This window comes from Epinephelus moara, chromosome 18 (genome assembly GCF_006386435.1).
Source record: "Epinephelus moara isolate mb chromosome 18, YSFRI_EMoa_1.0, whole genome shotgun sequence".
In the NCBI taxonomy this organism is placed as follows: Eukaryota; Metazoa; Chordata; class Actinopteri; order Perciformes; family Serranidae; genus Epinephelus; species Epinephelus moara.
The window spans coordinates 13231487-13257195 of NC_065523.1; the positions used below are offsets into that span (position 1 = coordinate 13231487).

Here is a 25709-nt window from a genome sequence, read left to right on the forward strand (position 1 = left end):
CAGAAAAGGTAGCACTTGCAGCTCAAGAGCTTTTTCACTCTTAACATTACAATGATGCTCTTCTTCTAGATCAGATTTTTAGCATTCATTTTGAAATAAAGGACTGATATTTGTGAGAGAATACTTCATGTTGGCAAAGCCCGCTACCCACAGAGAACATGCTATGGCTCCGTCTCTGGGTATATGAGGCCCAGATGGCTTTGATGGCTCATATCAACAGCCCTGCATCCCCATATTCCCACAGTACCCCCCACATGACACCCTGGGGGACACGATCTCCAAGACCACAAAGCACATGTGGACAGCTGCCTCCACAATGGAGGCTTTGAACATTGCGCAGTCAAGTTTCAATTTCTCAAGCTTCTCCTACAACAAAGGAAAAATCCCTCTGAAAACAATCAGTGAGGCCAGCCAGGCATTCCCAGTTCACCCTCACTACAAGTTTGGGTTTGCCAGGTCTGTCTATCAGACCTGATCAAACTCGGGATTACATACCCAACTGGTGTGGGAACTCCTCTGGATCCCTTAGGAGAAGGTGGAGGGCATGAGGTACATTGTTTCACATGTTCAGAGCCACTGTGACATAAATCCTGATGAGTGGAAGTTCTCATATTTTCAAGAACCTTATCTCAAAATCGTGATATTTTCATAGTTCATACATTATTGCCAGGCCATAATTTTAAGATTTAAAGTCACTGTTAAGAGGCAAGAGCCCTTAGAAATATCAATGTGATTGATTTCACAAGGAAAGATAACTAACTGCTGGTGGAGACATTATTTCATCCAGATGTAGTGTCTCCTCGCAGCCCTACGAGTGTCCAGGGCTGATCAGAGATGGCAGCAATGTCAAGATGTCACATAAAGGGATGGTTTACCGCACAATTACATTTTTGACTCTTACCTGTAGAGCTATTTATCAGTCTAGATTGTTTTGGTGTGTTGGATATATCGGCCGTAGAGATGTCTGCCTTGTCTCCGATATAATGGAACTAGATGGCACTCGGCTTGAGGTGCTCAAAGCGCCAAAAGAAACATTTGAAAAGTTCAACCGCAATGTCCCTCTCCAGAAATCATGACCTTATTACTCAAGATAATCCACAAACCTTGTTGTGAGCAGTTTTATGTAGGAACTATTTTCTTTCTACCAAAGTACACGTGCCAACTGAATCACTGCACAGAAGGAAGAGTGCATCTACTCATGGATGAGAGGCTCGTGCTTGTGACAGAAAGAGATGTAAACATTTATGTCGTCTTCTTTGGCTGAGCTGTAACTTTAGCTAGCTTAGTGGTGCTAGGTGAGCTAGCTGTCGATGCACGCTTCCTTCTGCATGGTAATATGGTTGGCAGGTGTAGTTCGGTGGACAGAAAATAGTTCCTACATGAAACTGCTCACAACAAGGTCTGTGGATTATCTTCAGTAACTAGGTTATGATACCTGGAAAGAGACATTGCTGTTGAGTTTTTCAAATGTGTTTTTTTTGGCGTATTGAACACCCATCCCAGAATGGCCATTCCAGGACTTGGCGTCACCCTGGTCCCCTCCACATGCACACAGCCAATGGTATTTTTCCATTGGATTTTGGATTATTGCAAACAATAAGCTCTGTCACAAGCCAAAGTTTATGATACATGTATTGTTCAGCAAGATAATCTTCACAAATTAAATCCACTTTTATGATTTTTGAAGTGTAAATGCAATCACCAGAAGTAAAAAGCTAACGTTAGACTATAAACAAACTACACCGCGGTCACATGACTTCAAGGTCGCCACAACAAGGCTGGAAAGCTGTGTATGAGGTAATGATGTTCTATAGTCTCATTCAGCCACTTGTTAGCAACCACCTTTTTTAAGGCATGTAACAGCTTCTAAATTCACAAGTGGGGTATTTACCGACGAATTTTATGTTGTGGAACAAAACATGAAAGTCTTCTAACCACAGACCTTGTTTCTGGCATCAAGTACAAAACCTATTCAGAACACCCATCGACTTTCAGGCAAGAGACCAGACGAGCTAAAATGTTAACTCATTTCTGGGTTTTTGGACTCATTCCTACAGCACTGTGTTCAAGAAAAGGCAGACATCTCTACGGCCATTGTCTCCAACACTCGGCAACTCTCAGCAAAACAATATTGATTCATAAAAAGCACTACAGGTAAGAGAAAAAATATGTGTTTTGAGTTTGGGAATCAACTGTCCCTTTAAGCCAAGAACTGAGTATTCTGCTGTTCATTTCTTCACTTGTCATGTTTCACTGGACTTTGTATTTCAATATATCAAGGATTTCTTTTAGTTTTGAGAAAGCTCATTGTTCTTTTCTCCAGGAAGGCCCTTAAAAACCTCATCGGATGATGGTTCTTTGATAGAACCACAAGCTACTTGTTTCTAAGGAGTGCAGTTACTGTATATGAACATACTGTACACACGATCAGTATCACCATGATGACATACTGACACCGTGAGCCAGTGGTCTCCTTAAAGAGTGTCTTATAAAACGCATTAAATTGATGAAGCTTATAGGAGGCTATGAAGGTTTAAAGGGAAACATAAAAATAATGCTATTCTTATAATGTGATACGTTAACTATTGATTTTTTTAAAAAAATGGGTGATGTTTGCTGAACGACCGTCATGATCGGAGGTCAGTTTAGTCATCATTTTATTTACCACTACAGTTCATCACACGGACCTGTGAACATTGCTGTTAATAAAAGAGATACTGAAAAACTTATGAGCTCAGACAGGCGCTAATAGCTCGATAGTGAGATAGAGGCAGATAGATGGAGATGGAGAGAGTGAGAGAGAGGGAGGAAGATAAAGTGAAGCTAAGCCGGGCTCCGAGGGCCGGCCAGTGATTAAGGGATGGGAGGGATGAACACCATCCACTGAGGGACTAGTGTCTATCTGTGTGAGTCCATGTGAAAGCGGGGCTGAGGAAAAGCTCAGAAACAAGAACCCACTGTCACGGTATCTTAGCAACCGTCTCTGTCTCCCAGGTGACAGGGACTGACATCACTTCCTGTTGGTGAGTGTGTATGTGTGTGTACACAGTGTCCAAGTGTGAAAAAAAAACAAATAAAAAATGCACAAACTGATGCGTGAACGTGTCATGACCGTACGTGTGAGGTTGAGCAAAGTTCATGTGTGTTTCTCTCCCCGTGCGCGGCCGGTGGCTGGATCTGCAGCTTCAGCACCCGTGTCACCATCAGGTACATGACAGGATAGTGTTTGCTGGTGTGCATGATTTAACTCGGATGTATCGTGTGTGTGCATGCGAGAGCACGTTTCGAAAGCAGACTGTTGGCATATATGTGGAGTTGCTGCCATGTGCGCATGCGGTCAGCCTGATTGTACGTTATGCCAAGGGAAACATGGCCAACTGATGCCATCTGGTAGGACTACTTGGCACAAGGGGACTCTCTATGGTTCCACGACATATTGGAGTAGTTAAAATTAACACTGTGACACTATTTGGCAGAAAAAGACACTGAACTATCTATTACTGTGTCTATTTCAGTCTCTCTCTCACCTTAAGGGTCCAAGCTGCATTCACATGGGGAGGCAGGACTGTGGAGACTCTGGCTGGCCACCACGAACACAACATGTGCAAAAACCTCTTCACAATGATGACGACTTCCTCAGTGGTCTATACTCCATAGTTTTATTTATTCTCATAAAAACAACTTTATCAATAATAATAAAAAAAGAAATCTAACAGAAAAAAGTTAAATCTTAATTAAAAAGGAAAAAAATAACACTATTTCAGATTTTCATGATAAAATTCTAAACAAAACATGAATAGAAAAGTAGAGTCTCCATAAGCATAACATAATTGACTGTTTCCACTGGTTTGGCTTCGTCCTGTGAGTAGCATGGAGGATTAGCATGCTGTCGGTTTGACCATTTACCTGAAAAACTAATGCTCGCATTGTCTGCCCCTAATTAACTTCAGCTGCTCAGTCCCATTAAGAAAGAAAAAAAAAAAAAAAACTATTCATGATTTGTTCCTTAATTATGTTGAACATTTGTAGCAATAAAGCAACCGAGCGGATGCATGTGTCCAAACTGCCAAATGGCTGCTGAGATTCAACTAAAGATCCTGTTTCTGACTCCGTGACGGTCAATCAGATAAGGTCCATAAGGATTTCATCCTCCATGACACTGGAGACTTGGGGCATCCCGGGCTGCGGTACAGCACCTCTCTGACCTCCAGACATCAGCATCTGACCTGCACACAGGGTTGGGTTGTTTGGGAGGGGATGGAGAGAGAGGAAGAGAGATTGAAATGAAGGATTCTCTTTACTTTTTCGGAATTTATACTTTCTATATAAAACACTTTATAGTACTTGTAGGTGTTCTCCTTAATTAAACATACAGTAAGTACAACAGACTCTGGAGTTTGAATGACAATTACAGTTTAAAGTCCCCACATCTGGATACATTATTTATATCACTACACACTGTTTTCCAAATCATACTGGACTTTTCTTCAAGCCTGTTTTTCCCTCCCATGCAGCCATCTGTTTCCATTCATTTTGTTAGGAAGGTCAGCTTAGAGGCACTCGAGATTTGATTGACATGGGTAAACATCAAGGTACTTTACTGTTGTGTACAGTGATTTGAAATGTTTACGTCGTGCATAAATCTACTGCCTCAAAGCTCAGACGTCAGGGACTTCTAAGTCAACACTGTGACTAGATGTATTCCTGTACAGTTTTATCAAAAAATCAAACCCGAACAACAAACGATGAGCAAATATGGACAGGGATAATGTGGAGTGGAAGTGGCTTTTCTTTTTTTTTGAAAAAAAAACAAAACAAAAAAAACTTAGGCTCCATTCGCACGTTTTGCTTAAAGGGGACCTATTATGCTCATTTTTAGGTTCATACTTGCATTTTGGGTTTCTCCTAGAACATGTTGACATGCTTTGATGGTCAAAAAAAAAAAAAAACACTTTATTTTCCTCATACTGTCTGTGCCAATAAATGCAAATGAACATGTGTCATAGTAAAAAGATCCCACTGGTGGTGTTGGGGCAGGGGTGATCACAAAGATGTGCTCTAAAAGCGAGGTGAAAAAGATTTATAATACAGTATTTTGAGGAAATGCACTGCCAATCATCTCCCAAAACACAAAGGGGAACCAATGACTGACATGGGGCCTGAGAAAACCAATCTGCGCTCTTGCTGGTTGTAACTCATCATCAGTGCACAGGACCATGCTTCACAACAAAAGGCCATCAAAGGGAAATTAATCTTTTAGCAGTGGAAATCTTTAAAGTTGGAGCTTCAAATCAATATATAAATGCACCAGAAGTTCTCCAAACTTTTTCAACTAAGGTGCACATAAATCGAAGATATTACGCTGGATTTTCCTGAAAACAATGTATAGATTCATACAGAAGTATTCCCTCTCTATCATCACTTATGACCCACTCTCCTGGAGAGACTCAGCCCTCTGCCTGTATTTCTTTTTATCGTCTCTGTTTGGGACATTTGTGGGTGCTTACCCCCCACAGCGCTCAGGTGAGGTAGGGGCTTAATAAAAAGGTAGCAACCAGGTACCAGACCGTGAGCAGCCCACAGCTCAGAGACAGTGCCAAAAAAAAAAAAAGAAAAAAAAAGAAGAAGAAGCAAATATAGTGAGGCGAAACTCTAAACGAGAGTGAGTCTGGGGCTGGCCGGCTTTTACATCCACTTAAGCTGGTGAGTGTGTTAACAAACAGTAATTGATGATTCTTCATAGTATACGTTTAAGTGAGTAAAATATAAATTTGGGCAGCATGTACAAGGGATGGAATATCTAACTCAAGCAAATCTTTGCAAGCTGATTTTTGTTAGATACAGATGGCTGCATGTGGTATTGAAAAAAAACCCACTGTTCTGTAAAAGTCTGTAGAAAGTAATGTATGCTGTCTGTAGTAATGTAAAGTCGTCATGAAGTGCAGTAAAGGGGATAAAAAGAGCTAAAATTGCTCTTTAAGGTCTTTATTTAACTTTGGACGTCTACTGCAGTTGTGTTGAACCAATAACAATTTGTCTCCTAGAACTTGGTCAGTTTCAAGCAACATGAGTTTCTTGAAGTGGTTTTGGATGTCAACCTTATTACCCTTCAGAGAGTACATTTTCAGACCTATATTCAAAAATTTCATATCAAGTTGAGTCACATGTTTCTGAACTCTCTCCACCTCTGTGCAGGATGCTTGCTGACCTGCCAAGGGCTGCCTCCACTGGCCCTGCATTTGAGCCCCCCCTCCTGGCGCCGGATGGACCAACTGCTGTCCTAAACCCTGGTGAGACATCATGCCTGGCATGTGAGACACCCCACCTTGCTGCAAGGACACAGAGACGGATAAGCCACGTTAACCTCTACAGAATCTCCAGAGGAGCAGTTACTGTATGAGACATTTACTACAGATTCACTCAGCCGTTTGTTGCACTCTTACGGGCTGCTGTTGGCTGAGGAGAAGACTGCGAAGCTGTGGATTGGCTCCTGGGTTTGACAGGCGGAGTATGGGACCTTGGGGCTGGGCTTGCCCGCTTTGTGCGACCTGGTTGGGTGGAGCGCCGCTGACCGGCGGCTGCTGGTTTGTTGGTCCGGTTGCTCTCATCGCCATCTGAGGGAAAGGTTAAGATGTCGTAAACTGCATTCATGTCATATCAGAAAACTCTTTTTTTGACTCATAATTTAAAAAAGAGAAAGAGAACATCCAGATGCCAGGATTAAAAATTCCTTTAGATTTCAGTGACTCATAATCATTTTTTTCCACACGTCACAAGGTCAAAAATTCTAGCAAGTGGTTGCATCCTGTCAGGGGAATTTTATAAGTGATTATTACAAGAAGACTTAAATATGTAGAAAATAATTGTTTATAGGTTTTATATGGAAGACAGGAGTGTTTACTGTTTACTAAGACTGGTAACTGAGGCTATTGTCTGCAATGTTTAGACGACATTATTGAGGCCAGTGGTGTGTACACAAGTACATTCACTCAAGTATTCTACTTAAGTACTGTACAAATTTGATGTACTTTTACCTCATTTGAGGTGAATGCCACTTTCTACTTATCCTCCACAAAAGTCACAGAGATATATTGTACTATTTACTCCGGTACAATTATTTATTAATTATTAGTTACTTCAAAAATCAAGGTTTCTTTTTCACAGAACCTATACTGTATATATACAGTTGCAGTTGAGACAATTAGTTGATTGATTAGAAAATTACCTGGCAACAATTTTGATAATAATTTTAGTTATTTTTCATACAAACATATTTCATGCTTCCAGCTTCTCAAATATGGGGACTTGCTGCTTTTCTTTTTAATAATTTTAATTATTTTTGATTTATTAAGATGAGACACCTAAGTGAAAACATGATTTTGAAATTTGGGGAGCTATTTTGCTTTCATGACATATCTTCTTTCAGACAAAGGAAAACATCCAAAACACACATTTAGGTTAATTTTAGTTCAGATTTCTATTCTGGAAATGTCTGCACAAAAAGTGCATATTTAGTTAAATAATGCATTATTTGCATGTTTAAACATAACATTTCAGAAAGGTTTCAGGGTGATATCTATTAATTAAAGTTTTTACCCTATTCACCTGTAGTGTCTTATTTTTTGTCTAAAATGTAGAAAATTTTACAATACCTTTAAAGGCAATTTTCTCAAAATGAGTTTTTCCTCATACTCTGAGCCAAAAATCTGAACTTCAGTAGCTCTTACATACACCAAACTTTTCAGTTTTATTCCTAACTATATATTTAGCTTTGTTTTTTTGTTTCTGTATCCATCACCTGATTTATAGAACATTTTATTCCTAAAAACATGGTGAAGATGGATTTTTCATGGCTGTTGACAATATTTTCAGATTTATGGAGTGATACAAAGAGTTATCTGCAATTCGTTCTCTAAAAATCTTTGACCCTTGTGTCAACAAAATGAAACAAGAATTTTGAACCTGGCTTCATGCAGGGTTCGGAATTGATGTTCTGTAAATGTAAGCAAATCAGTGAATATTTCATTAGATAATGCCTCAGTAGCATATCCAAACAAAATGATTTCAGAAAACCATAATAATAACAAAAATAATCATCTTCATGTTAGTAATCAGCTGGGAAAGTTTCATGGTAATATACTGTATATTGGTTAAAAATTTTAGCTAGTTCACCTGGAGTGTCTCCGCTTAATTTGATTACAATGTTTCTTCATTGAGTGCTTTATTTTTAGCACTTAAATATATGATCCTGGTTGTACTTCCATACTTTTACTTAAGTACCATTTTTATTCAGAGTTTGTAGTAATGTATAATTTGAAGGATCTGAATACTATCAAAACACCACTGAATGCAGCGTCGGAGGAAAAATAGGAAAGATGACAGTGATTCAGGGGTGGATGTAAACCATCATGTTAAGACAGTTCTATCTACTGTTGGTTTTGTGCTTGTCACCTCATGCACAATGCAAAGACTTCCTATTTAATAAAATATACAAACATACGCATGCATGTTATCAATGATATATGCGTTTTTCCCCTGTGGCATGCTACAAGAGGAACATTCATCAGGGGCTGGGAAAGTCAACACATGCTGAAAGGAAATTAACTGTGCACCAGCCTGATGCTGAGCAGTGGGGTGAGTGTGACAGTTTGTTTGTACCTGTATAACACTGGATTCCTAACAACATAAAACAACAGGATGTCCACAAAGACTGGAATTGAGTTTGATATCATCCAAAATAAGAAAAAAAGGCAGCTCACTCCTCAGTGATGGTTATTTGTGACACTATATATGAGCAACATAAACCCAAGGACAGATAAAGGACACTGTGTTGGAAAATGTGCATCGTACTGATAAATGGGTTGTGTGCTTATCCGTGTAGTTCAATAAAATGTGTCATTTGAACATAGGATTAAAGATAAAAACCTAGAACTGAATGATGATATAATATTTTACAGCCCCTAAAATTTCAATTAAATTCCTGAGGACACTCTGAACACATGTTGCTTGTGTGTTGAGAGGCTACCGCAGGTCTCACCATGTTGTTCTGCCTCTGCTGCTCCTCCATCATAGAGACCTGACTAACAGGGGGCATGCCCACCACCACAGACTGGACACAGGACAGATCAGAGAGAAGGAGGAAGGGGGGGAGAGTGTGGAAGTGTGAAAAAAAAGGAGGACAGTGGAGGAAAGGGTTACCAGCAAGGCATGCAGAAACCAGCGGGCCCCGGGGCAGTAAAGGTGTCAACAACAGGCAGTGTGAAAGGGGAAACTGGTGTGGAACCACAGGCACACATGCCAGCACAGAGTGGCTTCACTTACCTGCTGCTGGACGTTGCCGTGGGAGACGGGAATGGGGCCAGGGGGCCTGTTGAGGAAGTTCTGGTTGGGGGCGACCTGGCTTGGCTGCATGGGACCGGCACCGCCCAGCTGCTGCATGGAAACAGAGAAAAAGTGAAGTAGCAGAAAATATATTTTTCCCACAGTGTCATGCTCTTATCACCTTTATTTATTGACTCAGTGTGCAGGCTCCTCACTCTCACCTCTGCTTCACCTCGATACTCATTAACACCTTAAAGTTGCGCAGAACAAATACATTGTGTTTCCTGATTAGGTTGAGGACTGCAGGGGACTGTGGCAACTGCACCACAACAGTCAAAGTAGGGAAGATCGTCAATGTCACTGCGATCTGTTAGTGTTCACATCCATAATCAAGTTCTGTGTATGTAATTTGTATATTCATGTTAATACTGTATGTCTGTTTGAAAATTTTGATCGCAATGAGACTGTTAAAAAAGATTTAAATACATAAATACTCACAAGCCCATAAGTGCATTAAAAGCTTTACTGTTCACTGTAAATGCTCTTTCTCATATTGGCTCCAAAGAGATCCCTTCTTAAAGCAATTTCAATGTGAGTGATGGGGAGACAAAATCCTCAGTCCTCTATTTGTGCGAAAACATATTCTGGAATTCAGCTGAAGCAAAATATAAGACTTCAGTATAAGACTCCGAATTACACACATCAAATGAGTATTTTCCAAGGTTAAAGTTTTCTTCGTACCAAATTTGCTTTGAATTTTTGCACGAAATGAGGACTGTGGATTTTGTCCCGTCACTTAATGTTTCAATAGGTCAGTTTGAATATCAGCTACTATTGTTACCTTAAATTCGTGATGAAAACTCTGGATTTCTTGCATGCCTCCATGGTGAAGGAAGAAAAGCCAGACATTCTCCATGAATTGATGTATACGAACTAGTCATTGTAAAACTATATCAAAATGTGTGCTCAAAAAAATTTCCACTTTTTTAAGATGCCTCTTTGACTATGTAAGTCTATGGGTAAGTCTACTTTTTGGGCCCGATGGCATCACCTGACCAATGTAACTCCACTTTTTGGCCCCTACAAAAATTGGCTTCAAAGCCTGCCGCACTTCCTGGGGTCCAGGATGGAGCTCTGCTCGAGCAGAGTTCAAACACAAGCATGTGCCCAAACACGCTGCTCGTGAATGCAAGACTGTACTGCCGTGTTTTAAATGGTAATGTTTCAGCAAAATGCACGTGTTTGTGAAGTACTGAGCAAACGACTGGATAAACGAGACCTGGGTTAAACAGTATGAGTTGTGTGAGAGTTTGTAAATGGATATTTTGATATAGTTTTACTGTTGTTAAAGAGGACCCTGATTATTTCATTACACGAAGAATGTTCACATTTTTGGATTCTGCATTCAACATGGAGGCATGAGAGAAATACAAAGTTTTCTTCACAAATTCAATGAGTAATTAATATATAAATGGTAATTTTTCCAGGTGACATATTCCTTTAAGAGAGATTTAAAAAAAATGTAAAAGTCTAAGTCTAATATTTTGATATTTATGCATTGCCATAATCAATCCATAATCTGCATTTTCAGTCAACATATTTTCCGCGTGTAATGGGTGTTTACTGTCTTAAGAACCTTGAAAGTGTTGGGCTGAAACCCAATATTCACTTTGCACACGAGTGTGCAGATGGGAAGTAAAAACAAACATGGATACGATGATACACCAGTGGAGGTTTTACTTCAAGCACCACCTGGTGAGGTGTTTGCTGTTTTGGATTTCACAGTTAAAAACAAACTGAACGCTTGATGACTAAAGCTGATTGCAAAGTCTGGAGTGGGAAAAGTCATATGCAATATCCATCCGGAGTTAAACGTCGAGTAAAAAAAAGGGAGCAACCTGTTGCTGCTGCTTTACCTGCCAAAATTTTCTGCAAACACACCTGCAAACTAGGTTCTGATTATTCAGAAACATATCACTGAGAACTCTAAAGATACACTCAATGAGCCCATTTCACATTTTATTTGCCTGGTTCTGTACTTAAAGTGGTATTACTGTTGGCGCCGCTGTTGCAAAGACAACTGGATCACTTTCCATTTTCCTCAGAGCCTCGCAACTGCCACATTTTCCAATTACTTGGTCGTTCCACTATCCGCCATTTCTGCTACTGGTAATAGTAACTGCAAAGAACTTATTGATACACTTTGGTAACTGGTGATAGCTACCAATAGCTAATGGAGAAAACAGAAGCGCTACTTAATTCCCGTTTCAGTTGCGCAATGGCTGACACTTCATTTGTGCCTTACATGAAGCCTTAACTTTCCTGGGAGATTGTACCCACTGGTGGACAGACCTGCATAGTGAAAACGAGGCTTACAGGCCAGCTCCTACAGGATGTTGTGACATCGCAATCGCAACACTTCACACAAATTTAACCAATCCCAGTGAATTCTGCGCAATTCTCTTTAACCTTTCCACAAATTTGACCAATCATGGCAGTTTCCTATGAGTTTCTTAATTTTTCTAAGCAGTCTCCGGCACAATGTTACAAAACTCACCTTGTCTCCGGTTGTGGAGATTCAGACATGTGCGACACAAACGTCTCACATTCACCAACAAAAAGTACTGCTAAAGACCAGGCAAGGCTATGCCCCGATGTTCTGCACGAAGGCGAAGGTAAATTTGTTTTGCACCGCGTGAAACATTGTGGGGGAACACAATGAAAGGCATCTATTGACAAACACTTTTCTACAGCGTTGAAACACTTTAACAGACAAGACAAATCACCTCAACAGAGACTGTTGCATCCAGATATACTGCAAGTGCTGAAAGAATCAAGGTGAGTTAAGTGGTAACGTTGGTGTTGTATAGATCACAAATTCAAAACAGTGAGGTTTTACTCTCACTAGAACAAGTTGCCCTTGATATTTAATGAATTATGTGAAAAATAAAATGAAAAAATTGTTTTGCAATTTTCACTTGCTCCTGCAATTTCATTGAAAAAAATGCCTAAAAACATTGTACATGGACTGCAATGTTTTACAAAAGTTGTGGTGAAATCAGAATATTTAGACTGCAAAAATCCCAAAAAAGCCAGAAATCCTGGAGGGACTCCAGGGAACAGGTAGCCAAACTAAGTGCAGAAGGTGTCGCTATTTTATAGCCAGTGAATTGTGCAAAACAAAAAAAATGTCTATTTCCACTTTAAAAATCACAATATGAGACTCGAAAACTTTAAAAAAGGCAACATAATAAAGTGTCAGCGGCGCCCCTGAGTTAGCTGTGCTCTGCAGGTACTGTGGTGACTTATGTGTTTTTACTCTGAGGGAGAGACGAGGAGGAATGTGGTGCGTTTCAGCCCTTCTCTAAGCACAAATTATTAACAACAGAGAAAAAAATGCAATGGAAAAACACCCTCACCTATCCATCTTGCTGAATCTGAACAAATCACCCTGGGATTGCACTAATGCATGTTGTGTTTTCTGACCAACAGTAACAGTGCAACACACAGCTTTAGGTCTTATGAGGGAACTAACAAAACGGCTGCCTCTTCCTCTCTTCTTCTGTCTGTGATTTATCTCCTGTCTTTAACCCAGTAACCTGTAAAATCCCGGATCACGATTTAGGGCCCACATCGCTTTTTGGAGAGAAATATTCAATTTAGTCTCGCTGTACACAGAACAAACTGCAATCTGGTTCCTGAAGAATGCCACTCCAGGGCTCTGCTCAGAGAAACCTTAACTACTGGTCCAAATTGAAATTTTAATTACGTTAAGATTGCTGTAGCGCTTCCCTATTAGCAATGCAGCACTGAATATGTGATGATACACAAGAGCCAGGAAAAAAAAAAAATCTTCATTACAATTTCATGTCTTCTGCCTTCTCTAAATGGCCCGATGCTCCCACACACACGGCTTCAACTTACATATAGGGCTGACGTGCTTTTGCGAAGACATAAAATTAGCAGGGTGAGTAAACAAGCGTTATCACCGCTGATGAGAGCAGACTGCGAGGAGAAATGTAATCTAACTCATGTAAACCCGACAACAGGCTTCATTTTTAAATGGAGACTCGCTGGTTCTCTGTGACTGGATGCTGCATTGTTTCAGAGCGATGCAACATCCCTCTGCGCTGGATGCAATAAGCTGGAGTGGAGCCCTGTGATGGAAAAGACAGCTAATCCAGAGGACACATTTTAAATCACCCTGTCTCCAGGGATGAAGATGAGCAGAGAGGGAAAGTGAAATTTCCATGTCATGTGGACATGGCAGCAGCATTTGTAACCTGTAATGAACTCGGAGACAAGAAGTGCTCTACCTTTACTACAGAGGCTGGAGGGAGGGGCCTTGTCTCTGCATTTCCTTATCCTGTCCCTAAAGATTGGCACAAACCACTGCTACTCCATCACTTCTCCTACACGAGTCTCATGTAATGTTAATATCTGGGTAGCCTCAAGTAAAACATTTATATCTAGCTGTGCTGTGCTTTGTTTAAAGCCAAATCTACAACTTTTCACATATTCTGCTTTAATGAAGTTCTCTCACCTTGTTGGTACACAGTGAAATGTCACCAACTCACGAGGTAACATGAATTTATTTTGTGACAGCTGGGATCACATTACACAGCAGGAGTACTGTAAAATAGGACAGGGGCTGCAACTAACAATTATTTTCATTATGGATTAATCTGCTGATTATTTTTCCAATTAATGAAATTTGTAAAAAAAACTAAAAAAACGCCAATCACAATTTTCCAGAGCCCAAGGCGACATATTCAAATCACCTGTTTTTCTTTTTTAGACAAACAACCTAAAATTACCAAAGATATTTGGTTCACTATCACAGAAGACTAAAGAAACTACCAGATCTCATGTTTAAGAAGCTGTAACCAGCAAATCTGAGGTATTCTGGGGGCAATGACCTCAACAATTAATTGCCTACCAAATTTTTTTTTCTGATAAATTTGTATCTCTCTCGATTAATCAACTAATCATTTCAGCTCTAAATATGACAAACCCACCAACAGCATGGAAAGCAGAGCTGCAACAGCTTCATTTTTAGGGCCGAGCCAAATGCTTCAAAGCTATAATCACTGCCATGGTATTCAACATCCAAGTTAAGTATTTGAATACTTTCTTTGTGTTTTTTTTCCACCTGTAAACTGGTGGATAGAAACTGAAAGGAGGTGGCAAGCATCAGACACGAATAAGGCCAGTGTCTTCAGCGCAGTCATTGAAGCAATTAAATTGACTGTCTGACGAGGAAACGGAACAGGTGAGACAAATTGTGGATGGTTATCCGACGCTGGCAACTGTAGTGAAGCGCTTGCATTGCATTTAGCGAGCGCTCAAACTCGAGGTGTTCGAAGTTATGGTTTTCAGGTGGTTGATTATCAGGTATGAATATGATTGATTACCACTATCCCCCGGTCCCATCTCATCCAAGCTTGGATATTTGCGGGTGACTGCCACTGAAGTTTCAAAGCCCCAAAATGGTACTTGAGGCGACCCCGCTAATTTTTTAACAAAAAAGCATTTGCTGGTTTTGTGTTTTTTAAATGTCTTTGTCAAACACGATAATAAACTTAACAGCATTGAAATTTTTGGACTATTGGTCATATAAAAAAAGGACAGTATGAAGACGTCACCTTGGGCTCTGGGAAATTACACAAGCCATGTTTCACTGTTTTCTGACATCCAATCAAGGAAAAAATGGGCAGATTAGTCAATAATGAAAACAATAACAGTTGCAGGCTGGGTGCAAAATTAACTTTTTTGCCCACTGATGGCTAGTGAATATTCAAATTTTACGAGCCACTCAATAAATGAGCATTGTTTTTTGGTTGATGAGTGGAGCAAATCTACCTGCGTATTTGATCAGCATTTGGTGTTTCACCACATTCCACCATAAAGATGGGTGTGATAATTATACTAATTAGAAACAATGACAAATTTGAGCTTTAACATTTGTTTTAGGTTTGTAATTGCACACTTGCCATTTAATTGCACAGGTGTCACTAATAAAGTGGACACTGTATAAACACTACAAACACTGTGTACTGTATAATGACGAGCTTAAAAGCCATTAAGCCTTGAATACTTGTTAACACGGTGTATTTACCGTAAATAATAACCTAACACAACACACAATGTTAAGGAGGCAATTTTGTTGATGCTGCAACCAAATCAAACATAAAGAGCGCATATGTATTGCACCTATATTTCCCTCACTTAAGAAGAGATAATGAGGTGGGAGTGCAACAGTCAGCTAATGCTGCAGTAGGAATTTAGCTAATGCTAGCCCCATTAGCCTTTGCTAGAGTGAGAGACGTTAGCGGCTGCTGTGAAGATACTGGGTGCACTAAATGAAATGTCAATAACAATGCACCTTAATGCTGTAAACAATGCACCTCAATTCCCCGGTGCTCCTCTATAATGCCTGCTCATTATCACCTCCTTTTGGTATCCCCATTCCACACTGAAACCTTCCTCTCCTCCCCACCGGCCCCGCTCCCTCCTCCTATCACTGCTCACCGCTCTGTGCTGCTGGACCTGCTTGTGGTTGGTGATGACTTGCCGGATGCCGTTGACGAAGCCGCTCTGGTCGTTGGGGATGAGGCCCATGAATATTCTCTTCTTGGAGGAGTAGAGAAGCATCAGCACTCGCACTTCACACGGCGAAGTCGTGTGGGGGAAGTGGACGCAGCCGGCCTGCGGGGAGGGTCACAGGGCAGATTAAGACCTTGACATGAGACCCTGCTGTAGTTATGGAATGGGCTCGGGCTTAGGGAAAATAACCTACTCCTCAGCTCCTTTGCCCAACCAAACATCAGTTTTATAAATTGAATGCAAATGGTTATTAACTTAATTCATACTGTGCTTTCCCTGGGCTGTAAATCAAATTCAGGCAAAGAGGCAGAGCTCAGCTGGACTGAATACTATTAATGCCTGTGCTATTTCTCAATGGTATTACCTGATTAACAATACAACACACTGACAAAACCCTCATCATTATTCTCGCCTTCTGGAACTGACACAAAACTAAACAATTAAAGGTTTTTGTCTGAACTGATGGCAAAGCATGTTTAACATCATACTGTCTGGCTTGACTAAATGTATGGCCTGGAACCCCCTCTAGAGTCTTCACCACAACACTGCAACACAGCCTCATGTTCAGTCCAACTACTGGACGGAGGTGGGACCTGCACTCAGTTGCCACTCATGGAAAATGTATTTAGGCATACTGAATGATGGATAAGTTTGGGGACATGGAGGGAACACACATTTTAATCTCAGGAAATAGAGTGCTTGAAAACTCACAAAGCCATTGGCCATAATGCGGTACAGGCCTTTCAACGACTCCATGTCTTTGTTGGTGAAGAGAAACTGAACCATTCGAGAGTTTCTGAAGAGGTGACCTAAGGTTGTCTGCAGAAAGAGAAGGCGAAAGAGAACTTAGTTATGCATCATTCATAAACGAACAACACTTTCACAAACTAAAACAAAAGCTGAAGAGCGGTCTCACCAGTAGCTGCTGTGGAATCAGCTGCATGATGAGTTTCTGAGGCCACTGGTCTGTGTTTCTGTTTAGAGACACAACAGCTGCAGTAAACTGTGTGCACAAAACAACCCCATCTGTACTACAGATAAAGTACACAGTGTTTGACTGGCTACTCACAGATTTTCCCCTTGGTTAACGTGCACTTGACATGGCAGAGAACGTGTCAGTTTGGTGGTTGAATCCATAGAAGAGGCTTTAGGCTTCTGCGGGAAAAGGGAGAGGGTGAGGGGATACACAAAGAGAAGAGCAAAATTAGACAGTGAGTCTGAGGAACACCTCAAGGAGCACATGGCAAACTTCTTAAAATCCCACAATACCTGTAATCGATAAAATACTGACCCAATAATCAAACCGAAATAAAAAAAAAAGAACAACAAAGCTGTCAGAAACACCATACTTTCAATTCAACAAGGTAATCAAAGTTTTAAAACGCTATAAGCAGAGCAAGTACAAGGAGTACAGAAAATGAAACACATATCCTGATCATGCTGAAAGATATACTGTGCAGGATTTTCCTAAAAAAAAAGTATAGACATATATCCTACTAGCAGTGAGTGGTGTTGTATTTCTTCTCAGAGACTCTGCTCTCTGCCTGTATTTTATTCTTATTTTGCTGCGTTCAAGATGTTCCATGGCACAGCACTAGGGTGAGGTTGGAATTTTATACAAAGGAAGCAACCATGTGCCAGACCATAAGCAGCACACATCCAAAAGGGAAGCTACAAAACTTGCGGACATAGCGCGGAAAAACAGAAATATAGTGAGGAGAAACGGCAAGCGACAAAGCTGGGTCTGGCTTTCACTTTTGCTGCCGATACCGTTTATAGACAGTAGCAGACAATTCCTGCTTCATACATTTTTACTATAAAAAATTATGATGGTAAGAAAAAATATGTTTGCTTGTAGGGGTGTGCCATATCATCTTGCTCACAATAATACCGGTATAATTTTTAATGTTATGTGAAAAATTCATATTGTGATACTCGCGATATTGACGTACTGTTACCTACGGCAACAACAAGCATGACTGAAAGCAAAATTATACCGCCTGGGTGTTCTTACTGTTTTATGAACACCCACGGACTGTTTAGACTCTTTTAGCAAGTTACCGCTCAGAGGGAACTGATTCAGTGGCTTCTCCGGCAGCAGCGAAGCGTCTCTCCCTCTCCTCTCTCACCATGTGCTCACGGGAGTCAGTGTTGTCGAGTGATTTTGTCATAAACCTTTGATTATGACAAATATGCGAGCCGACAAACTGCCAACTTTATGCATTATAGTAGCACAAGTTACAGGACTGAGGACTTAGCACTGCGGTGCTCTTAATGTTTGTGGAAGGTGGACTATTGCATGCAATGTTTCTGTAGGCCTCAGTATGTATAACTTTCTCAGAAGGCTACTTTGTCACTTTTTGACCCATCTGCCAAAATTAGTGATATTTATTTAAAGTTACCAGTAAATTTAAAAATACACATCGATATTGATATAGATATTGATCAGCAGCACTGCCAAATCTTCAAGATAGGGGCGACAAACTTGGTTGCTTAAAGGGCTATCGCTCTGCCCATGTGGCAGTTCGATAAATCAGAACTGTACCTTTTTAGGCATACAATGAATGCCATTAATGCCACTAGAAACCTGCATCTTGGTTTAAACAGAGTGGTGGGGGGGCTTAAATCACGATGTCGGCCTCAGTGGTCGATGACTGGCATGGCACTGTCCCTCAGCCCAACCCTATTTGACATTATTCTGTTGATCTAAAGGTGGCAGTACGGGGCCCCTTTAAGTTTAGAGTGGACATGTGGCTTGAGGAAACAAATTACTGCAAGGTGAAAAAACAAATTAGTGCTTTTAACACACTTTTAGATAATTCACACCTCCGTATTTTTTACTTTGAAAGGGGACTGGATGATGTGTTCTAACTGTCTTAGAATCACAACTCTTACTGTCCCTGAGAAAGTCTACGCCAACGTGCTGGAAAGGAGACTCCAAATGTCCACCCTCAGATTCAGGAGTTATTGTGGTCAGTTATTATCTTTCATAGCTAATTATATCGACATGGGAATTATCTACTTTTACACTTTTTTTTTTTTTTTTTTTTAAATCTGGCAAAAGCTTAAACTGCAGACGCATTGCCCACTGCTCAGTTATGGTGGAGCATGGGTTGTTGCTGTGATACATTGAAAGCCATTACTCCTGTGGTGAGCTAAGGACGTCTACAAACTGTCTCTCTCTGGTGGTGCTGTGGGAACAAACGACTGCTGTGGACACCAAGGAAGACCCAGGACATGCTGGGGGTATTACACCTTCAAACTGGCTTTGAAGCAGCGGGAGGAAATTGCTGAGAAAAGCACACGTGAGCTGCCCTGCTCACCCTTTTGCCACCGTGACCCCAATCAGGACAAGCAATTAAAAAACAGACGGATGGATGGACTTTTAAAGAGCTGCAGATAACCTGTTCCTTAGTAAAATGTCAAGAATGAAAGAAAAAAAACGAACTGCTTTCCGAGTGCATCAATGCTGCAATCCCACAGAGAAAACCGCCAGCATGCTTCATCTTCAGGGCCTCAATGCAGGATCAATGATCAATCAATCACATATTAGTCAGGCCCACTGTAGTCCCTGTACTGTCCATTACAAATGTATTGTGCTGGGCTTTCTCTGCAGACAAATGGGTTATATATTTCCAGGGATCGCTAAGGCAGGAATGAAAGAAAGCCTGAGATGTGAAGAGCAACAAAACAATCCTTTTCAAAACCACATTTACCTTAAATTAGTGGCAAATTAAAAAAATAATGTTCTGAAAAGTTACCCCACATTTTAGGCAACAAAAGCTTTCAGGAATTAACAGATTGAAATCCAGCCAAAGCAGAACAAACCATATTGATAACACTGTACTCGGAGCAAGCTCCAGCCAAGTGTGCTGGCATCCCCTTGTGAGAGTTTTTTTTTTTTATCAACAACCATTTCTTCAAACGAGTTTTAGTGTCTGTGGTGTAATTCTCCTCAACATTACAGATTACTCCATAGGAGAATCACTTACAGAGCTGAAAACCTAACGAATGAGCTGGAGGAGGAAATAACAGATTAAGGGCAATATTTCATGTTCCTAATCTGTCCACTCAGGTTGTTTGTGGCTGTGCATGCTCACAGAAAAGATTTAGAGTTTCCCGAGCTTCCCACTCTTATTCCTGTCCATTTAACTGACTTAGATAATTTTGACAAACACAAGAGGGAGGATGAGACTATTGTCGATAGAGGCCATTGATCCGAGTCCGTCCACAAACACAAACACTTGAAGGCCTCATGAGTGTCGCATAAAAGCCATTAACATCCATTTTCCTGGCTCAGCATAGCAACTGCAAACTAAATCGATTTGACCTTGAGCTGAAGCAATAGTGGTAGGCAGTAAAATGATGTGCAATTAATCACACTGTACAACAATCAATGACAGGTGGTTATTAAGACTTACACAACTGATAGGTCCAAGACAGTGATGATGAGAGCAGAATGTGGCTCCCAACTCAAACTCTCACAGTTTACAGCTGAGCTCTCAGGCCGGCAAAGTTAACTAAAACAATAGTTTGACATCTGGGGAACTACGCTTCTTGCTAAAAGTTAGATGAGAGGATCAATAGCACACTCAAATCTGTCAAGTAAATATAAGGCTGGAGCCAGCAGCCGGTAAGATTAGCTTAGCACATAAAGTGTAATAAGGGGTAAACAGCTAGCCTGGCTCTGTCCGAAAGTAACAAAATCCACCCTGCAGCACCCTATAGCTCACTGATTAAAACATTATATCTTGTTCCTGAAGTCCTGTCGTCACAGTGACATTGCCAGGCAACCAGCAGAGACTCTGGGAAGTTGGGGCTCTCTAAAAACACAGGGTTTTATCCAGGGGTGGTTCCTTGTGTCCCACATCCAACAGAGCGTAGTGTGCCTAATGCGCATTCTCAACCGCTTGCATTGGGTCATCTCCTCACCTGTTGGATAAGCTGGCAAAACCGTCACCAAAACGTTGTTTGTTACCCTTATCTTTACTTCAACCCCAAGATTAAACCTCACGCCTAACTGTAACTTCAAACAGAGATGATTTTATTTTTTTTGGGATCATAAATTTACGTAGATACACTTAGAGTTTTGCTCCCTGTACTGCTGACACGGCTGCAACCGCAACTTACGTTAGACTTTCCTGCAGATGTTCAAATTATTTTTACCTGACTGCTAATAAAGTCTCAAATTGACCATCATCACAATGGTATGCTAGAAATTATGTATAACTAAATAGCCCTAAAATACACTGACATTTAGATTAAAAAAAATTGTGTCCAACAACAAATATCTTCTCCGATGGGGGGGGGGGGGTTCTGTATTCTGATATTAATGTAGTATCTTGCATCATTAACATTAGATGTCCTGCTGAGACAGGTTAATGAGGCAGACCATCAGTTTGCACATAGCCTATAGGTGTAAGACCAAAGATACAATATCATAGGTAGACATGAACAGTACATTCTGTAAGCCTTTATACTAGTTTGCCTAACTTTAAAAGTTTTAGAAATAATACTAGTTCATACTATGCCACTCTGTCCACCTTCTAATTTTCAAAACGTGCACACAGGTTACCATATAAAGTATTATCACGCACTCGCAGCACAGGCTGAGATGACACAGTCACGAAGCCAGGTGAAACCCCTTGTCTACCAACAAGCTCCCATTAAACCACAACTTGTTTTTACAACTTCCAGATTAAATAAAATATGCCTATTTAACCCTTTCAGATCATATACTCAGCCATATTGTGCACTTATTTAACAAATATGCCAAAAAAAGAAATAATAATTTAATGTAAAAATGCATTTGTGTTCTTATATAAAAAACTAAATTGTTTTCTTCCTGTAAAGCAAAATATGACATGAGCTTACGACCAGTTTTAACCAGTACTAGCAATAACATCCACCCATCAATCAACTTTCAGCCACACAAAGCTCAGATTAAGTTAGCAAACAAAAGCCTGGTAACATTATGTCAGCGTGTCTTTGTTGCCCAAAATATTGGGGTTACTAGCCCTCTCCAATTTATTCACTTTGAGGAAAGGTGTATCTGTGACAGCTCCTAGTTGTGCACAAGACATGTTACAGTGGACTGCTTCAGCAACTAACATTACACTGAGCATATGATGGGCTCTGTCTTTCTCTCCCTCTCTCTATATACTACTACCCCATCAAAGTACACTGTCGGGCGCTCGCTGCCCACTTTCCAACAATCCAATAAAATTCTTAACATTCAGTTGTCAATACCGTAAGTGATCCTAATTAAACTGTAGGGACACATTGCTTTACTTGACAGTTTTATTTTCAACCATTCAAACTCAGATTTTTTTTATTAGGTATTACCTCTTGCCATTCCAGTACACCGGTCCATGCTACAATCTTATTGGCCACACCTTGCTGCTGTCCAATTGGATTTGCAGCGCCTTGAGCTCCAGACACACCAGGCTGTCAAGAAAACAGAAGAGAAGGGGGTAAAGTAATATATAAATATTTCTTATATTCTTATAAAAATAAATAAACTTGTCAATTCAAAGTAAAAAACATAGTCCAATAGATGAGTCAGTAATATAAAGCATTTTATTCTGTAAGGCTGATTAAACTGGAACATTAAATATTAGATATGGCAAATTTAAGACAATTTAATCTATACCAACAAGTATGTTATACTACCAGAAAGATGAATTAATGAATGAATTAGAAAACAGAAAAAACACTGACTGTACCCACACTGATTTTCTAGGGAAAAGGGAACATCTTCTGATTTTGATCTGATAGTAGTACTTACATTTAAAATTCATTTTGATATTAGACTTCAGACAGTGTGTTAGTCTGCAATCTCAGCTCTAGGCTACCAGCAGCACGGCATCACAGACTAAAGTCTTGGCTCTCTGATATCTAACTTGAGCAGTGGTACTACATTTGAAAATATCAATATGATTTAAACATTGATAGTTGGGGTGTAACGGTACACAGAAGTCAGGGCTCAGTGCAAGTTCAACACAGACTGAAAAAGTGCAAAAGGATATGTTTTTTCATTTATTTTGAACAAACAGCGCAAGTTTCGAAGACAGACAAAATCATCTTGCCGGACTGAGGTAACATTTTGCACACTGGCAACTTTGGTAAACTATTTTCATTATAAAAATGTGGAACATTGCAAACACTTTTGTATTAAACTGTACCGTCATGTCTAATGTGGAGAAAATCTTTGTGTTAGGAGCCTTTGTTTTTAAGGAAGGCCACATGAGTACAGGGCCCAACCTGTTCCAGACCTTTAGTGAACTTGAGACCATGAGAGCAGATCCTGCCAACAACGCTAGGAATTTTTGTTGTAGAATAACAGTCTTGAGAAGGTCTTCTGTCCATCAACATTTTTTTAATTCAGCAAATGGTCTGCAGAGCACGATAACTGAACTTTTACATTAGCTTTTATATTTTTCTCCTGCCCTTGGGTTGAAGGGCTGTGCCCAGATAGACAACTGTCTCTATCAATGATCTTACTACTTCTGCGCACAGTGCATCTCCCTTTTTCATGCGGTGGCCTATCAATCAACTGTACTGTATTCTTTTTCACAATGGTGGGGAGGGCTGTGTTTTGTTAAAAGTACATCAATAGGATACAGTCATTAGTTATGTTCAACAGCCATAGCACAATAACAGGTAGAATCATTAGTCACATTTGACAGCTTAATGGCAGTTCTGCGCTTCATGTCAGTAGTGTATGACTGGATGCATGTGCTGTTAGGTTCTCATCAAAGGATACAAAGTTCACTAAAGGTCTGGGACAGGTTGGGGCCTGTCCTCACATGGCCTTCCTTATAAGACAAAAGCTCTTAACAAGAACAGTGATCACTTTACCAAAAGGCAACAGCCTGTAAAAGCATCTCTTATTGATTAATCAATCAATTAGTTAAGCTTGTGAATCTTAGCACACTCCTGTCAAGCCCTTTCATTTTAAACATTTATACTGCACATAGTATAATTTCATATTTTTATTCTAATTTTCTTTTCTATGCACCAAAACACCAAAGCAAATTCCTTGTATGGTAAAACCTACATGGATTCTGCTATGGAATTGGAAAACACAAAATAAAAAGAATAAAAAATAAAACTTGTGCATTAGGTGGAGTGTTTCAATTAATTCCACCGTTGCTACATGCCAGTGTAGATGCTGCTTGTGTCAATAATTGTTTTATCCCATTCTGCTTATGCGTCTCAATGCTGCGGGGGAGTTGGGCTCTGGTTTGTTTTTTCCTTGACCTGGTGATCAACACATCTGGGAGATGTCGTCCAATGTACATTAGCACTTCGGATGTGTTTCCATTCAATAACCCTACAACGGTGAAGCAACACCAACACACCGTCCTTGTCCTCTAAACGACTCTATCGCTGTTGCTGTCGTAGCTGATCAGACACCAGTTGGCAGCTCTTCCGACTCCTGCGTTTCATTTGATCTCACCATAATGTGACTCACATGCCAATCTGTTTGTGGGCTAAATGCGTACAGCTTCAAGTTTACAGGCGGAACTTGCACTTGTGAACATAAGTTCAGCATAAGGTGCATCAGTCTGCATACTGTGTATCCTGCATGCAGCTGCATGCACTGAACCCTTGACAATTCAGCACAAATTCACAAACCTTTACTGCCCTAAGTGATAGTATTTATTTGAAATATTACATTTCATCTCAAAATGTTGGTGGACATCCCTTTCAACCTGACTAAAGTTTGGTTGATGGGATAAATGGTGCAGTTACCTATAGTAGGGCTCAGTAAATAAATTATTGAAATTTCAGTATGGTGTTACTTGATGGACCTACAGGTAAATATTTAGAGCAAGACAAGCTGAATAAGTCCATTATATGTGATCTAATTTGAATTTACAGCAAAAGAGATGGTACACTTCTCCAGCAGCTTGTTTTCCACTACAGAATGTTAATGGCCCTGTAATCTGCGGCTTCGCCTAACCTGAATTTATATGAACCACTAAGGTTCTCGTGTTCTCACTGTGTTTAACAAACAAGGCAGCATAGCATGCATGTCGGATATTTTGAATCAGAACATTACTTACATTATATTAAAAAATTAATTCATTGCATTTTTAAAGGAACAATCAGAATAGTGTTATGAGAAGACTGGCACCACTCACATATGTTTCCATTAAACATGAAGCTACAGCCTGTTAGCTTAGCACAAAGGCTAGGAGCAGGGGGAAACAGCTATGCTGGCTCAGTCCAAAAGGTAACAAAATCAACCTAACAGCACCTATAAAGCTCACTGATCATCATGTAATATCTCAAGTGTCAACGGTTAAACTTTAAATTACAGGTCATTAAGCTCCTATGGTGAAAAACTTCCATAAAAAACAACAACAGATGATATGGGTATTATTGGTTTTATCTTGATTATCATCACTTACCATGTTGGGCTGCGCTGAAGCCACTGTGGCCTGATTCACGGTGGGTTGCTGTTGAGGTTGTGCCTGCTGCTGCTGATTGGGCACGGGCTGCCCTTGGGGTGGGACTGGCTGCTGCTGATTGGGAGCAACTTGTTGTTGTGGCATCATGGGCTGCGTTGCTGTGGTGACGGTTGTAAGGCTGGGCTGATTGATCTTCACCCCAGCGACTGATGGGATGGTTGGCTGACTGGTGAACGGAGGACCTTGATTGACCATTCCTGGGACTGGAGGAGGCAGAGGGAACACGACAAAAGTCAGAACACATACCATGTTTAAAAACATACAATGTAGATTACGTCCACTGCTAAAAAATATATTCTGTCC

The 25709-nt window shown here is 40.4% G+C and overlaps 1 protein-coding gene across 9 annotated transcripts in view; it reads right to left on the bottom strand.

The window, feature by feature from the left end:
• Positions 1-3645: 3645 nt before the first annotated feature.
• med25 (mediator complex subunit 25) overlaps positions 3646-25709 on the bottom strand; it is a 30452-nt gene continuing 8388 nt past the window's right edge. For 4 of the 9 annotated variants that reach the window (XM_050069614.1, XM_050069615.1, XM_050069616.1 and 1 more), the window contains 11 exons: positions 25347-25609; positions 22273-22374; positions 16997-17082; positions 16844-16901; positions 16639-16746; positions 15853-16029; positions 9322-9432; positions 9038-9109; positions 6444-6614; positions 6209-6329; positions 3646-4226 (listed from right to left, as the gene is read on the bottom strand). In XM_050069614.1, the coding sequence (XP_049925571.1) occupies positions 4123-4226; positions 6209-6329; positions 6444-6614; positions 9038-9109; positions 9322-9432; positions 15853-16029; positions 16639-16746; positions 16844-16901; positions 16997-17082; positions 22273-22374; positions 25347-25609 (1373 nt within the window). In that variant the 3' untranslated portion in view covers positions 3646-4122. Of the gene's footprint in view, positions 4227-6185; positions 6330-6443; positions 6615-9037; positions 9110-9321; positions 9433-15852; positions 16030-16638; positions 16747-16843; positions 16902-16996; positions 17083-22272; positions 22375-25346; positions 25610-25709 lie in introns of all 9 variants that reach the window. The other 5 variants (XM_050069617.1, XM_050069613.1, XM_050069612.1 and 2 more) reach the window with 5 other exon arrangements.